The 18146-nt window shown below is 42.8% G+C and overlaps 1 protein-coding gene across 1 annotated transcript in view; it reads right to left on the reverse strand.

The window, feature by feature from the left end:
* Nucleotides 1-18146, reverse strand: part of RNF220 (ring finger protein 220) — a 383799-nt gene that overhangs the window by 7483 nt on the left and 358170 nt on the right. Inside the window, exons 15-16 of the mRNA XM_084852730.1 lie at nucleotides 9380-9488; nucleotides 7086-7160 (exon numbers count right to left, since the gene is read on the reverse strand). Of these exons, the coding sequence (XP_084708856.1) occupies nucleotides 7086-7160; nucleotides 9380-9488 (184 nt within the window). The remainder of the gene's footprint in view (nucleotides 1-7085; nucleotides 7161-9379; nucleotides 9489-18146) is intronic.

Below are 18146 nucleotides of genomic sequence, written 5' to 3' on the forward strand. Positions count from 1 at the left end.
TGGTTCATTTGGATTATAACCTGTAATCTGTTCAATATAGTCCAATAGTAATTGCCAAAAAAGTTTTTTTTAATTTTGTCACAACTCCGAAATATATGGGAGTACATATAAGGCACATGGGGAAGATAAGGTCGTATGACTGCTTCAATGTGTGCTCAATTTTTAATTTTTCCTCTTGACATTTTACTGCACAAGTGATCAGTAGTACCATGATACAGTATCTATGACTGTTGTAATATCAGGACCTGGGCATGAGCTGAAAGAGTCGCCCTACTACCTATACTACATAGCAAGATTTCAAGTTCATGCAAATCCTGAGAAGGAAGTCTGGTATTTGGAAAACAGACCTTGTTTTTCTGCTATGAATTTTCATTTTATACATGTGGAGGAAGATGCTAATACCTTCCTATGTCCCAAATTGCTCTACTGTTTTACTTTGGGAATACTTGCTGTGGCTGGATTTGTCTGTTGTGACCAGGTGGGAACCACTGAGGACTCGCAAACAGCACTGAATTGTTCTCCTCATAGCTGTGGGTAGTCCTGAAGTTGCTCCTCCTTTCATCTAACTCCACAGCCAACTTCAAACACTGTTCCCTTTCAGAAATATAGTTACTGATATATATTTTTTTATGTCAGGACTGTTACAGCTATAGTTCCCCAGGTGGAAAATCAGAAAGCAGCAGAATACTACTGTTCTTGTGGAGATGGAAATGATAATGATGGAAAGAAACTTCATGCGGTGAAAGTGCCATATTAATGATTAGCACAGCAGTGCAGAATATCTGGCCTGTGGGCATAATCTGCCCCACAGAGCTCTGTTATCTGGCCCATGAAGCCTTTCCTGGTTGGCACAGCCACGTTTTGAAACCACACCTCCACCTAGCTTTGATCTGTTCTTGGGGGCTGCCAAAGTGCTTTTAGAGGAACCTGGGACCATGCAGCAGGAAGGAAAAGCGGGCTGTCATGGCCAGCTTTCTATGTTTCATTGTGCTGCAAGCTTTGCAGCCAACCCTTCCTGCCTTATGTATGGCTCCCTGCCTTCACTGTTCCTCAGCAAGGCAAAAAAAAAAGTATCTCCAAGCTTTCTACAGGTGGAAACTTTTATAGTAGAAACTTATTTTTCAAAGATTTGAGATAAAGGCTGCTGTTTCCCCTAGCTCAGAGCTACAGAAAGGTCTGCCTTTCAGGAGCTCTGAGTTTGGAATCCCAGCCCTCATCTCCCATCGTCTATAGATACTTCCTTGGTTTGGCTGCGATTTAAATAATGGAGACAAATAGCGATGGGGGCTGCTTTTGCGGGATGGCTTACTTTTGAGAAAATGCTCCAGTTTGCTGGCAGTATTAAGACTATTAAGTCAGTCAGTCACTGAGAAATGAAGAGGAGAGGGGAAGCCTATCCTTCTTTTCATCTTGCATTGGCTCAGTTTTGTTTTCTGCCCTTGAGAGAAATTCAAAAGGGGTGGGGAGGAGGAAACTGTTCCTCTCTTTCTTGGGGATTCATTGTAAAATCCTCTGCTTTGCTTGTGCTTTACATTTTGCTTGTGCCTTGCAATGCAATGCTTACTTCTGAGTAGACATGCACTGTGCTAACCTGCCGTTACCTGTAAAAGGGGGCAAGTCCCTAACACTGGGATGTGCTCTATTTTGCTTTGGCTTACCTCTGAGTAAACATTTTTTGGGTTCTGTGTAAACATCTGGGGGGGGGGAGCAATGGCTTGCTTCTGAGTAAATAGCATAGGACCTGACCTGCAGCTTACTCTTTTGAGTGTGTGTGTGCGCATGCATGCGTGCGCACGCATGAGAAAAATAGCTTTTTCTTTCAAGCTGTTGCTTGCTCTTGCTTACTTCTGAGTAAACATGCATAGGACCTGAGCTCTTGCTTGCTCTTCTAAGTAAACATGCATGGGGGAGGGAAGAAACAGCTTGCTAACTTCTGACTAAACATGCATAGAACAGAGAGATTGGTAGACTGGTAAAATAAATAACTGAATTATTCACCAGGCTCCACCCTTTGGCCACATCTACAATTTGACTGCAGCCACACACCCGTTGCTTTAGACCCCACCCACCGCTGGAGTGGGGCTCCCAAGACCCTTCCAAGATTTGAATTCATCCCTCGGGCCCAAAATGATTCTGCACTCCTGGATTAGCAGGTAAAACCACCACCCAGAGCCAAGGATGCTACAGTCATTCCTGTGCAGCCAGTCGAAAACAGAGGGCAGGAAAAGCTTGAAATCAGTCCTTCATTTATTTCTGTGTTAGCGAACACTGAATATACTTGGGCTCAGGCAGGCGCATGTTTCTCCCTATCCAAGTTTTAAGAATGTCATGCCCACTTCGCTTCCAGTTCCTTTATTTAGCCCACAGCACAAAGTCATCTAAGCAAGCATTTAGCCTGGTCATATAAAACACAGACACAGAAGGAAAAGCTTGATTTTTCCCTAATGGGGGAAGAATGGCAGGCCTCCAGAAATGTTCAAACATGTCAGGAAGGAAGCTCAGCGAGCCAGCCTCCCTACCCCCCATAACTCCCATTAAGTGCAACAAATTGTTTACTGCACAACACAAGAAATATGCTGCCCCCTTTGCAAAGCACATTTTTCCATGTGTGCTACACACACAGGGCTCTTTGCACTCTCTTCACCAAGAGGGAGGCAAGCTTTGCATCCAGAAAAAGGTAACTTGCGGCAGTTATTAAATCCATTATCCCACAGTTTCTCGCTAGATTAAGAAAAGCAACATGCACATACAAGCGTCTCTTTTGTGCCCAAAATAAAAGGAGATACCTTAATTAGAACAATGCAGGATGGTGAGTATGAAACACCCAGCCCAGCTGCCGCATGCCATTAAATTCATAAAGAGGAGAAGGGGGAGGGAAGGGCAGCCTTAACGAGATTACACACATTGACTTTGATCAAGACACAAAAGCACTACGGCGTTCCAGGGTTTTTATTGGTGTCTTCAGGCTACATTTTAATGGTTACATTAGAAACATGCGAACATAGGCCGAGATTTTTTTAAAAAGTGAGAGAGGGAACAGCGCCTGCCTTGCAAAAGGCCCTCTTTAATAACTTGTGGGCTGTAGGGAGAAGGCAAGAGCTGGGGAACAGATGAGTGGCTGCTTATTAATTGCTTCCCCTGCACAATTCCCAACTTTGTGCACATTCCCTGCACTGACTGAATACAAGATTTAGAGTTTGGTGAGGCATCAACTTGAACATGCTCCTCCCCTCACTAATATCTCCATACTCAAGTTTTAAATACTGCTCCCCTCTGAAAATAGTTTTTGCTGCATTTTCTTTTAATAGGACTGCCGTGGATGTCACTTTTAAAAGATACAGGTGGGCAATCCTGTGTTTCACTCAAGATGCACGCAACCTTAACATATGCATATATTGCCCAGGGAAGATGTGCATGATCTTGCATAAGTTCTGGAGTTTTGCTGATCCTCTGCCTTCACTGGAAAAGAGACACATTGACCAGGTTCACCCATGGTGAACAAACCATGGGTTGTTCGTGAGTGTGCAGGAGAGAGTGAAGAAGCTGGTTCCTGATCACTTGCCCAATTCCACTTTGCTAAACAGCCCTGGAACAACCCATGAAAGGGAGAGCTTTGTGAAATGTCCAAACCCAAGATTATGGTTAAGTGCGCTCATACTGCTTTAAAACAGGGTCAGTTGTTGGCTCATGAATCCTGGTTTGTTTGGGTACACTTAACCATAATCTTGGATTCAGTTGTCACATGAAGCTCTCCTTCTTGGTTTGCTTACCTGCTCACACCAAGGGAGGAGTAAACAGGTTGTATGCACTGGCACACAGCACATCATGGTTTATTAAGCCAGGATTCCTGGATTATCGTTGCGTGTGAACATCCTAGTATCCCACAAGAATACAAAAATTTGCTTTGCTTGGATAATATAACATTCAGGATCTGTGAAAGCGGCACTGTGGACATCCACTTGATCATCTTAGGATATGATATATTATGATATAGATATTACTGTTTCGTTGTACACTGCCCTGGAATATAATTTAATGAAGGGTGGTATAAAAATGTTTTAAATAAATACTACTTTTTTCACAGGAAACGGCCCACATCTGTTACAATAGTGTGACAGGAATGTGCCTACAAGCAAGGCACATTACTACTGAGAGTTGTATCAGGCATTATACTTTTTCAACAGGGTTGAAAACTGGCTTTTTCAACACTTTGAAACTGGCTGTCTTACATCTCCATTTTTTGTGCGAGTTGAAGGTAGACAACAATTTCACCAAACATCAGTAGATGGGGAAAACGCCACTATTTTTGGTTTGTTCTTTATATCCTTTCAGAGGTATTATTTCTTTTAAATACATATTTCTCAGAAAGGGTGTTCTAAGTTTAAGCCACTATTTGTTTTGAGCTTATAAAATGTATAGTTTTTTTCTCCAGAAAATGCAAAGGGTATTTTAAAAGTGTGCATTAGGACCATTCCATCATGCCATTAGGGAGGGCTGCACACCTATAAGTAAAAAATAAGATATTCTATAGCTCGCTGGTTGTGAAATACTACACAACAGCAAAAATCGAAAATGGTGCAAATCAATGTTTACAAAAATGCCAATACACCCTTCCTTGGGGCAAAAGCAGTTTATAGAAATACTAACCTCAGCTTGCTTATTTGTTTAAGGACATTATACCCCACCCTTCAACAGGTTCCCAGGCCAGCTTGCTAAAAGCTCTGGATATGTAAACTCTTTTTTAGAGTTCTATGCCCAGAGCAGATCTGTCTTTCTATACACTTTTCCCACTTAGGAAAAGCTGAGGGCTGAAATGTGTCAGGATCCTTAAATAAATATCGCTTTGCACTATTTTGGATTTTGTCATTTACATGGAACAGTCAGCCAGGGTTTTGAGGAATCCTGGTTTACCACGCAAGCAGTGTATTCGCTCCTGCTTGGCTCCTCTCTCTAGCACGTGTAGGAAATGTTTATCATGTGGTCTGAACCTGGGATCCTTGTGCCTTTTAAAAGCCAGGATTGTAAACCAGGATTTATCCTTGGTTTAAGAATCCTAGCTTGTAAATGGCACAAAAGCCAGAATCCCAGGTTCAGTCGACACGCTAAACAAACCATTTCTGGTTTGTTTAGATGCTTGTAAATAGCGGGAGCCAAGTGGGAGCGAATAGGTCGCACGCACCAGCATGCAGATTGTTCACAGCAAGCCAAGATTCCCTGTAATCCTGGCTTACCATTCCATGCAAACATGGCCACTGCATTTCTGTATTGGTGCCAACCTTCTAAGTTACTTTCTGAAAAATACAGAACATTTGGATGACAAATTTGTTGAAAAAGGCTTGATTATGTTTGTAGGTTGATGCAGTTATATTCATTAGGATGAAATAAGTTTTATGACTGCTGATTCTTTATAGTTCAGCTTCTCATGTTACTTAACCCTATCTGTGCATCCTTGAGATGCGTGTACGGGAGTATCCAGGAGATGTACATCTCTGTAACTTGTAAATAGCAAGATACTTAATCTCTTGATCAAAGTCTAGAAAATCTGAAAATGTGTTCAAGCAGTTTGTGTGGTACAGGATCGCATATTTTGGCTGCTTCTCTGTATTTTTGAAAGAAAGAATTATTTTCATACTTCTTGCATGTGCACATACACAACACACAAACATTCTGATTTATTCTTACTCTCTCACACACAGGCATCCACTCATAGAGTCAGTATCTTCCTCCCCATAAACCACTGCCACAGAAAAATTCTATCACTGTAAATATCTATGCCTGTGATCACCTCTGAATCCTGCTCTTTGAAAGTACTAACTCTTACTCATACTCTTGGAGCACCCTTTCTTTCTGTCTAATATACTAGCTAAATAGAAAGGTGGATTGATTTAAATCAAGGCAATTTAAATCAATGATTTAAATCAGCAAAAAAGACGTCAGTTTAAATCACTGGCTCAAATCAAGTTTTCCATTGGTACTTTATCATATGTTCCATGAACAATAGTGCTTATCCAACCACTAAGCCATGTTAATTTACAACTAAATACAGTATTATTTACACTGTTTCATTTTTACAAGTAGGCTTTGCAACTCCTTGTCTCACTGTATATATTTTGCATGCTTTCCTTTTTTTTACCTATAGAGGGAATGTCTTTAAAATATTCCCATATAGGGTCATTCCAGCACCCATGACAGTTTGAGGTTAACATCACAATCCTCTACATGCCTCCTCAGAAATAGAATCCATTTAATCCAATGGGGCTTACTCCCAGGTAAGTGGATATAAGATTGCAGCCTTAGTATTGAGAAGGGAATATAATACAGGAAGATGCATTCCACAGCTTCCAGAGCTAATTTAAACTAAGAAGGTAAAGGTAAAGGTGTCCCCAACCAGTTGTGTCCGACTCTAGGGTGCGGTGCTCATCCCCGTTTCTAAGCCGAAGAGCAAGCGCTGTCCGAAGACACTTCCGTGGTCATGTGGCCGGCATGACTGAACACCGAGGTGCACGGAACGCTGTTACCTTTCCCGCCGAGGCGGTACCTATTTATCTACTTGCAATTTCTTGCTTTCGAACTGCTAGGTTGGCAGGAGCTGGGACTGAAGACGGGAGCTCACTCCGTCACGCAGCACTCGGGTCTCGAACTGCTGACCTGCCGACCTTCCAGTCTGCAGTTCAGCGTCTTAACCACTAAGCCACCGCAGCCCTATAAACTAGCCTTCTACAAAAGGACTGGGAGATGGGCAAATGACGCATGGCAGTACAATGAAAACCAATGGGCTGGAGTCTTAAGGGGATGCTGCCCAGGGTGTCAAAGTCCTTGAGATTCCCATCCTAGGCTGTCACTCAATCTGTGCCATGGGAAATAAGGCTGAGTGGCACTCCAACTGACTCTCTCTCATGCAGCAATGGTAAGCTAGAAGGTGTGAGATCAAGCCACTAAGGTTAGAGGGGAAAGTGGGAGGAGCCACATGCCCTAAAATAAATGACTAACTGTATCCCAGGGAAGATTTCAATGCAACTGTAATTTCATCTAGGAAAAACAAGGAACTATCTGTGTCCCACCACCCAAGAAATGAAGAGCCTTACCAGAGTCCGCAGCCAGCATTCCTCACAATGCACATGCCAGCACTGGATGGACGTCAGGGGCATCGTGTATGAGTCCTGTGGAAAGGAAGTGGAGATAGTCTCATCAAACACTCTAAATTTCTGGGTAATCCCCCATTGGATTGTAAACTCTGGGGGCAGAATGGAGAGGAGCTACCACACCAATATACCTTAATTTTCATTAGTTCCAGTTCCTATGCAGTACCTCTGGGGTTACTACTTGCACAATGGGAAAGGCATGAAGTGTAAGGTAGTGTAGCCTCAAGGAAAGCACAACTGCAATGCAGCACAGTACATTTACTTGTAGATGGCCACAAGGAACTGTTATGGTCAACACCTTCTAGCCCCATAGCTAGGGATGTTGGAAGAATCTGCAAAGGATTCAAATGAGTTTGGATTTCTATGAATCCTACCTGTGGATTCCGCAGTTGACTGGCTTTTTCCAAATCATGCAGATTCCATAGACTTGTGGTCTTTTTTTTTTTTTTTTTACACTTTGGGGAGGAATTGCATTTGTGCTAAGGCACACATGTGCTAATGTACATTAGCTCAAGTGCACATTAGCGCTAACGTGCATTAGCACAAGTGGAATGTAATTCTCGTACATCCCTAAAAAACCCCAATTCCACCAATGGCCAATGGAATGAAAGACACTTGACAATCCGTGAAACACAGACGGAACGGATTTTAAAAAACATAGCATAGTAGGGTTGGAAGGGGCCTGTAAGACTATCGAGTCCAACCCCCGTGTACATCCCTCCCCACAACTGTGAACAATGGGATATAGTCAGATGGTAGATGATGCCAGAAACACTATTAACTGTTATCTTGAACAGACTGCTTTATATCAAGATGACCCGAGCCTCTTGTTGACAACTGCTGCTAGTACAAGGCCTTTTCTTACATAAAAATGGCCAGGACAAGAGAAGTACTCATTCTTCAAAGAAAAATAAGAAAGGATTGAATTGATCACTGTTACAGGGAAAGAGGGTACTCTTGAGTTTTCTTCTTGATTTTTTTTTTTAAAAAATATGTCTATATTCCTCATTTCTATTCAAAATTATCTGCAAGGCACCCTAGCATTAATTTGGAAATGAAGTATAAAAACACAATACAGTCATAGTATCAGCAGCAATACAATGGAGGAAACACTCACTCTTTAAAGGATTTAAGAAAAACATGTTCTAAAGACAGTTTCAAAAGTGCATAAGGGAAATGTATGGGTACTACCCAATATATGCCTGATAGTCATGCCAGTATTGGCAGTGGGTGGGTAGAGACACAACATTTGCCTTACAAGTATAATTACAAACTGCTGGGAAAAGGCCATTTCCTGAAATGGAGGTGGGGGGGGAGTGGGGAGAGATACCAGCACCCCTGTAACCAAAGTGCTACAACGAGTGTTGGAAAACTGTACAAGTCCTAAGAGGAGATGTGAACAGTTGCAGACTCCAAGCCACTAGAGGGAGCTTCAGCACTTCAGTAAGTGAACTACAACAGACAGGCAGTCATCATCCGGACAACTGACAACTTTGAAATAGTTTGGCTAATGGCCTGTACTTAAGCCCTATGTGGGCCTTAGAATGAGTGTTTTGACCTCCTTACAGCAGGAACAGAAACAGGAACACTTCGGGCTTGTGGGATCTACTTTGTTTTTTTACTAGAATCCTGAGATCAACCAACTGAAGCCCAGTGCAAAAGATATAACTTAGACTTAAAGAATGCTGAACTCAGGAAATTGTTTTGAGTATCAGAACTGAAGAGTGATCACAGTCCTTCCATACAAAAACCACTCCCGGTTACCCCAAACTTTCTTCATTTCAGAGGAGTGTGCATGTATGTATGTGTATGCATATCTATCCATCTGTGTATTGATCCCTCACTTCATTTTGTTGTTGCTATTGTTAAATCACTGGGAGTCAGAAATCCTTGCCCATCTACCACAGAGTACTTCCAGACCTACCTTCTGGCCATACCCACCTTACAGCAGATGCAGGGAAAGAGAAACATTGACACAGAGAGATCTGCAGGATTAATAGAGCAGGTAGCTTATTTAAAAGAAACACCAGAGTTGACAAGCTGTCAATTAAAACTATACCACAGCACCACACATTGAAACCGACTCCTGAGCAAGAGAAAGTTGTGCCATTTCCCCAGAGATAAGGAACAAGGCTACAGTTTTGCCACAGAAAGTATCAATTGTGCCACTTTGCTATAGACAAGGTGGAGGTACAGAGTAATTTCCTTATTCATGATCAAACTGGCAAGCTACTCACCATGCAAATGAGACATTTATAGCGGTCCCCACGGGAAAGCTGCCTTTCTAACTCGCGGACTCGAGCCTTTAGCGCCTCAAACGTTGTCACTGCTGAGTCTTCTGTAATCCTAAAATAGATGACAAAGTCAGGGCTGACTGAGTTCTTAGAAACATTTCACTGATTTCATTATGTGCCAAGTATAGTAGGCAAAACCGCACAGTAGCAGGGTGCATCTTCGCTTCTAGTAAGAGTGACTGAACAGATAGAGTCAAAGAGTCAAATAAGCTTAGTCTGCAGGCTTGAGAATCAGCTATAGCAGCCAAACCTCAAGTAAGGTTTAAAAACAAAGGCCAAGAATAAGGTACAAAGTACATAAAAGTCCTAGTGGGTCATCAGTGTATAGTATTCTGAGGTGTGGGGAGGGAAGGAGGAGAAAAAAGTAGTTTATGTTCACATAGAGAAGCAAAAGTACTTGGCTATTAGGGTTAAAATCTGTGCAACATTCTGTCAGCAGATGGAATAAGCAGCCAGTACTCATTAACTAATACATCAGTAACTGCAAGCCTCTTGCAGATCAGGAGAGCAACTAGCATCCAAACTCAAAGCAAGGTCTTTTTGCAGGAAGTGGGGAGGCACTTCTATGCAAAATGATCATCCTCGCTACTCTATGGTCATCCTCACTACTCCAATCCACATTCAAAAATTCTAAATTCTGTGAAAATCCAACTCTTGCAATCTGAATCAACTAGATTAAGTAAATTACCATGAAAATTTACATTTATATCAAGGAAGCAATTTTAGTTTCTTTAGTATAGCACTGCATTTTTCTCCTCAAAATATTCACCGCTTTGCTAACAAGAGAAAACAGAAGAGTTGTGAAAGATGATACAGCGCAGATACAGACACAGATTATTCTTACTATTGTGTCAGGACACTTTTGTCTTATGTAAAAAGTACAGCTACTCCCTCTATGAGAGAGACTAGAAGTCTGACAAAGGGCAGTTCTTTGGGTGCTTCACTAGGTACAGAATCCAGTAGATGCCAACAAAGCTCTACAGTTTAGCAGGATCCATATTCTGTATACCAGAGATGAACAACTTTTTGTCCCCGAGAACTGCATCTTGTGTCAGCTATGCGGCCAGGGGCTGCACATCTGTGCATACACACACTGGGGTGGGATAGGGACCCTTTAACTTCCCCATCATCCCAGTGATCCTGTGAAAGATAGATGCTGTGTGTATGCATGCACGCGTAGGCTTTAACCTCACCTCCATCCCCACAATCCTATGTAAGATTGTAGGGGTGTGGATGGGAAGGTTGCGTCAGGGTCCCTGATGGAAGGGGGAGGCTAAAGCCTCCCCCTCACCTAATGACTCTGATCAGGAATGCTGCTTCCAGAAGCAGCCATCTAGGTGACTTCGGGGTTGTGGGGGTGCCTCCCCCCAGCAACTTCAATTGAGAACACTGCTTCCCTGCCACCATTAGCGATGCAGAAGCAGTAACCCTAACTTGGCATGTGCATGGGGGGAAGAGGATTCAGCAGTAGTGCAGGGTGGGGGTCATGGGGGCCGCCTAACAGGCCGTGGGGCAGCACACGTGGTCCATGGGTTGTGCACCTGTTATATACTAATAAGGAACTCATTATCCAAATGTGAATCCTGAGGCAGCCAATACAGCACTATCCACAAAAATGCGGTAGGTATCAGTAGGCTTGCATAAAAAATATTTAGAAAAAAGCCTAGAGATGGGAAACCTCAATACTATGGTGAGGACTGAGCATGCTCACTGGGCACAGAATGCTGACAGTTTGGGAAAATATGGAAATGGGGGTTGGGGTGGAATAGAATACCCTGAAAAAAAGGCATGGCTGGCTGGCACCCTGAACAGTAACACTGCGCACTGCGACGTTTTATTGCAGGTCTCACTTGTTCTATTCTGTTTGCTATGTCAATGGCTGTAGCTATCAGCAGTAGAGTAGGATAGGGAAGGGTAGGCCTTGTACTGCATTCAGGTACCTGTTAAGAGCAAAGAGGGCAAACAGGAAACTGAGTATGATGTTTGAACCAATTACATTCTGCTTTGTCCCTTGATGCCGGATGTGGAGCAACTGGTGGCTGTGAGCTAGGCAGCATCTTCAAACATAGTAAAGAGCACTGCCAACCAACAGAAATTGGAGCTTGGGAAGGAAGGGGCTGGCACTGACAGAAAATGGTTTGTTTACAGGAGTCTAACAGGCTACTCTCGCTGGCCAATTTCAGAAAGTCTCTCAGATGATCGCCCCTGTCCAGTAATAAATGAATGAATCAGAAAAGGAGGCTGAATAAAAGCATAAGCAACAACACTCAGTGCTTGCCCAATACAATGGTAAATCAATAGCAGGGCTGTAGATCAGGGTGCTAGTTAGCTGGAAAATTACTGCATCGCCGCATGTGTCATGTGCAAGGATCCTGGACAATCAATGAGGGAGGTATTGATTTAGTTATTATCACTTCATATGCTCCAGACATTGTTAAATATACATTTATTAACAAGGTGGGGGTGGGGTGGCATACAGCAAACCTGAACAAGTACAACCTCTTCTCCTGCTGAGCCAATATACCTGAACTCCTCAAGCCCATATGTGAAAGATACAGCCAGGCCTTAACATGGTAGATCAAGTAAGGACTTGATGGGATCTAGGGTAGTAGTTGTGGCAACTGTGCTGTAAAGGCCACAGTGATCAAAGGGGGGCAGGGTTAGGAAGAGACTATCCCTCCAGTTCAACTGGATCCATGACCAGTTAAAATGATTAGAAACTTTGCTGCCAGCTTTTCCGTTTTATCCTGAATGTTGCAGATATTTTATCCTTATATTGGAAAAGAGAAGGGGCATGGGGAAGTAACTCTTCTCTCCTATTAATGGCAAGGAGAAGATTGAATTTCCCCACCTCAATAAAAGAATGAAAGGCCACTGAAATGGAAAAGAAGCAAACTTAACAAAATAAATACATGAAAGTTTTAGTCTGTGTGACTCTTGCTCTACACCAGAAGGATTCAAATAAGAAATGCCCAGCACTTGGGCAGGTTCAAGGGCTGAGCCTGGAGGTATCTCCACTTCCAGTTAAACCTGATGTAGAGGACTAATGTGTCTGCTCTTCTTATTCTGCTTTGGTGTGCTGCTAGAAAAAATGTAAGAGTGCCAAAAATGGAGGGCTCTGCTATTCCCACACATTTTCAGTTGTAGCATCCCAGAAAGGACTGTGGCCACAGTGACCCCTCTCATCAAGGGCCTTTCGTGAGCACACTGTATATAAGGTTGATATAATCTCAATGGGAAACTCTCCTCGATGGTCTTAGAGACCCCTTCCAACCCTACTGTTCTATGATTCCTCCCTAGTTTGGCTTCAGAAATTCATACCCCAGAATGATTTAAAAATCCATCTCCCCTTCTAGTTTATTTCAACAGAATACAGATTTCCTTCCTCTTCATAAATAGTCACAATGTATGTAACATTCCATAAATTTTTACAGCCCTGCTGTTTATATGTACCTTGTAAAACACATTTAGAACTGATTATACGCATCACAAATAAACTTTCATAGGTTATTTCTAACACCTGATCTCCTAAAACTCTTCTTTTCATATACTCATTTTTTTGGTGTTCATAAGTCTAAAAATTCAGCAAATTCAGGGTTTCTCATAACTAACCTACTAGTTCTTGTTCTTCCTCTCAGTAGGAAAGAGATGCCACCTCTACTTACTAAAGTATAGGATTGGTTCCTGGAACTTTTTGTTCCAGGAACTTTTTGTTTATGCATCCAAAACAGACCCCCAAACAAAAGTCTAGTTCACAGTAAAATTCAGAAAATGAAAATGAAACACTTTTGGGCAGAGGTGCACAATGGGTTGTCATTTTCAGAATAACAGGAGCATAATGCAGTGAGATAAAATTCAGTGAATCATAGAATCATAGAATAGCATGGTTGGAAGGGGCCTACAAGGCCACTGAGTCCAACCCCCTGCTCAATGCAGGAATCCAAGTCAGAGCATCCCTGACAGATGGCTGTCCAGCCTCGTCCTGAACATGTAATGCAACACAAAGGATCACCACAACAATGTGGAAAAAGGCATACAAAATTGTAGTAGCAGTAGTGAAATATACACTATCAGGTGTCACTACAGCCAGACTGATCTGCATCAATGTGAAGGTGCTAGAAAATACTCCTTGTGCAGAATCTGGCAAACTACAATTCTCAAGCAATACTGACAAGCAACACAAACTTGTTTTGTATTTCTCACACCTGTAATTCAACTGTAAAGCTACATATATGTAATTTCAAAGTTCTGTTTTGCTATGTGAGGGTTAAACAACCCTCACATAACCCTAAAACAGAACCTGTGAACCCTATTTACCAGGTTCACAAGACACGACTATCCCCAAGCAGGGGCTGCATATTCATAATGGTGTCCACACATGCTCAGCCTGCACCACATCCTCACCGTGGGTTAAATAACTCACAGTGGACTGTTGTGTCATGCAATAAGCCCCATCATCTGATAAAGACTTAAAACCTACAGGCTTGTGGAGAGCATCCAGTGGTTAGGGAATGGATCTTCACTCTAAGCTCCTTATCCTCCCCCAACATTTATAAACCAACATTTACCCCTAATGCACCAACTGCCTAGCAATATCTGTGAAATCCCAGCTCTCCTTCCCTGTGTGGCACTTGTTGCACGAGATACAAGTATCTTCTTTCAAAAACTTCTCCTGCAGAGATCACATATACCCAGCATTAATAGTGTAATACCCTGTTACTGGGAAAATGTGATTCTTCCCCAGTTGTAGGATCATTGCTATTTAGAGTGCTGCTTGAAAGGTGCTTTTGCATCACGGTATCCAGTGCCAAAGACATAATGGTTATGAGACCATTCCCCTTTCTCCCACAGAAAGTCAGTCTGCCAGTATTATAGGTCCAGAAGCCAGCTACTTCATGATCCCCAAAATTTCAAGGACCCCACATTTTTTACATATCACATAAAATACTTTGGTGCATATGTGGGTGCAATTACACAAATTCAACATTTACGAAGAGAAAAATGTAAAAACCTGCTATTATGTGAGAAGTGAGCATGCACTGAAAAAGTATGAAGATGTGCTCCAGGACCGTGAAAAACAAAACTGAAATAAAATGTGATAAACAGTGCTGGCCTCAGTGAAGCTTTAAGAGGACACGAAATGCTCAACTACTGGAGATTAAAGCATGAAAAAGCTTATACTACCAAGAGTTGGCAGCAGCAGGATATGTAAAATGAGGCTTTGATCCTACAGTCCCTTCCTCTGATAGGCAGTACAGCCAAAGTTGAAGTTATCTGGTCACAAGATGAAGGCTCAAGTGTCACACTAGTTGATCCCTAGCAGCTGACACAGGTTTGAATTTTCCGTGTCTGCACAATCCTAACTGGTTAATTCTTACAATGCAGAGGGGAAAATATTCCACTTCAGGCTGCAGCAATGCAAGGCACATACAACTTAGATGGATCAAGTGAGCAACCTGTGCCATTTACTGAAACATCACCATCATGACCAGTAGAAATTCCTCTCTGCTCCCAAAGATAGCTAGCTACCTGTTAGTTTCAGCCTGGGAGGGGGTGCTTAAAGGCTATCTAACAACTTTCCCGAAGAGAACACTTCCTTAGCTTTGTGGCATATTAACTCTGCCCGATATCAGAGAATAATGCAGTATGTGACAAATTAAGAGACTTGGGATTGATAGAGGTTTTGATACCAGATGCTGGCGGCGGACTAACTTTAGTTAGAAAGACAGTAGCCCTTCTGGGGCTACCCAGAAACTTGGAAAGAAAGATCAGAAACTATGCTATTAAATGAGCAAAGAAGATAGAATAGGGGACATCCCAAACCACATTGCATATGCTGCCATAGCCGACCCCAAATCCACATAGCTCTAGCGATACAGAATTGAAGTAGAATGACAAAATGCCCCAATTATTTGCTCCTAATGTGGGACCTGACTTTCCTGCTCCAGACATAGAAATCTCTTCCACTGTGTATCTTTGTAGACTAGCCTACTTGAAAAGGCTGACTTGGAATCCTGTGAAGGAATGCTGCCTCTACTGAGGAATTGGCAAGGATTCCAATATATTGTTCTCTACGAACAGCATCCTCCCATCTTGATTAATGTACGTTTTTGTAGCAAAATATATTAAGAACTCTGTTCACCTGTAATTACAGTGGGTGGCTTATTTTGGCAACATGCCCTAGCTCCTGGTTGCCAAGTTATAAATAATGCAGCGTTCCATGGCCTAATTTCCATGTTCTCAGCTGAAAATTTGGAAGAGGTTATATGCAAGGGTGCGCGTCTGCAAAGCAGAGGCCCTCTGTGTCGCTAGTGCCTCTATTTTATACTTGCTTGCACAACTTGTTAATGCAACCAGCTGCTTGCCAAGTTTGGAGTTATCTGTTGACTAATTTAATCTTCATGCAAAGCAAAAGTGTTGCGTTGCTCTAGCCGCAGAGGAATTATTTTTCTTACACTTGCATGCTCTATCACAGTGGCATGGAAGGAAAGCTAACTGCCGCAAGAAGACATTCTAAGCTGCGTTTAGCTAGGACCTGGTAAGGATTCCCCAAAGAATTTCCCTACCAAAGAATTCATTATGCCGCTTTCATGCCCGATCCCTCTGCTGACATGGAGGCCAAGAATGTCTCTGCAGAAGCAGAGAGAAAGTTCAAGAGTTGGCACTCGGCCTTCTCTGCCTCCGGGACTCACATCTCCGGCCCAATCAAACTGCAGACAGATGGCACCAACGATCAATGAAAACAGTAAGGAGCCTCTGAGTCAGCATGATTAGAGGCATCTGCGGGCTTGTGGAGATCCGTTAGCCACTGGGAAATGTTTTTATTTATTTATTTTAGAAGGAGGGTAGAGAGACGGAGCTTGCACCAAAATTCTAAATTCATAATTTGAGCAATTATGCACCTACACGATAGCTGGGAAACAGCTAACGCCAAACTTGGCAAGTAGCTGATGACAAGTGCTTATCCTCACTTGGGGTGTGTGGTATGTGTCTTGGTTCACCAGAATGCTCTATTCATGTTCTTCACTCATTGCTGTCAGAGAAGAAGTAGGGGAGATACGCCCTGCATTACTGGAAATCATTCACAGAATTAAATTTAAGTAAAAGGTTCTCAAAATCAAAGGGCACTGATATAATAGGAGAGGGTGGCATTGCTGGTGTCCATCATTCAAAAAACAATGAACCTTTACATGAACTTCTGCAGCTGGGTGCTGCACAACAGGGGAGTACCTGGCTTCAAAATATTCAGTGTAAAGAAGGGGTGTGGAACCTCTTTCAGCCTCAGGGTTGAATTCAACCTTGGAGAAGCTCTTGGGGCCACATTCTAGGAGGGGCAAAGGGGGAGACCAAAATACCAGCATATTTTAGCTCAAAGTTCTTACTGCCAGTAGATAAGCCTTAGGAGAGGCATTTCAACTTTTTCGAATGGGGGAAAACATACAAAATCTGGGAAAACACCAAATGATCAGCAGTCGGGGGAAACAAGGTGGGGCCAGGTGAAGGGGGCGTGACTATCTGGGGAGCCCGGAGGGCCAGATTGGGACCCCAGGTAGGCCAGATTTGGCCCACAGGTCTGAAGTTAAACACCCCTGACCTAAAGAAAACAAGGTCACAAAATAACACAGGAATGGGGTGGTGATTATGAGGGCTTGTGTTGCTCATCATCACTGAAATGAAGGGCACTACCATATTTGAAGCACTAGCTGGTACAGCTTCCAAGTTGGCTTCTTTCAAACAAACCATACCTAACATTAATCAGAGGGGTTCTTTTGGGCAACATGACAAGCTGTGGTCAAGCAAAAATGGAAGTAAAAGCTTTTGAATTCCTTGTGGCTGCGCTGAAGAAGGGAGAGGGAGTGCATGAGCCTAAGGTTGCTGTGGTGTGTTCTTGTGATGCTACACTTTGGTACAGTGTGACATTTGAATGTGGCCAGTAGGTCCCAGAAAGTGCACAAAAGGCAAAAACATAACCAAAATGTGGCAACACTGAAGTCATCATTATGTTGGCGACAGTAGCAGACACAAGCACAGGAGGAAAAGCATGAAAACCAAGACATATTTGCCCCCGCACCCCTGGCCTGTGTAATCATTTCACTAAAATAGTATCTCAGCATCTTTTGATCCCCTACATTTATCCTCAAAATTTTCTCCAAAATTCAAGGAGTGCCATTTTAACCCTATTTTACAGGATAAAAAGAGAGTATCTTACACTGACTCATGTGGAATAGCAGGTAGGAGATAAGAAAAAAGGGAGGAAGAACGGGAAGCTGTGCCACAAGAGGTAGACTCAACAGGATTCCAACAACTAGCTAGCGCTTTTGCTCCTTTAATTTGAGCTCTCTGTATACACACTTGGGCTGGGATACCAGAGGCATATTTGTGCTGAGCTCTGGCAACACTAAACCATAGTTTAGCACTATGTAAACAAACCTCAAGCTTGTGTGCTCCCCCCTCCACACTCATCCACTGGGATGGCCACAAGTAGGAGACTGGAAGCATCAGCTTCCATTTCAGCTAACTGCAGTTCATTGTTTCATCCAAACCAGGACAAACTGTGACTGGCTTAAATTATGGTTTGTCCAAAAAAGCCGATCACACCACGATCCTGATCTTCTGATCCTGGCTTGTTGAACAAACCACTGTTTAAACCAACTAGGGACTGTCCTAGTTCAGACAAAATGACAAACTGCAGTTCGCTGAAAACAGTAAT

The sequence above is a fragment of the Heloderma suspectum genome, chromosome 4, assembly GCF_057233095.1.
Source record: "Heloderma suspectum isolate Gila_16-S chromosome 4, 16-S_ref, whole genome shotgun sequence".
NCBI classification, from domain to species: domain Eukaryota; kingdom Metazoa; phylum Chordata; class Lepidosauria; order Squamata; family Helodermatidae; genus Heloderma; species Heloderma suspectum.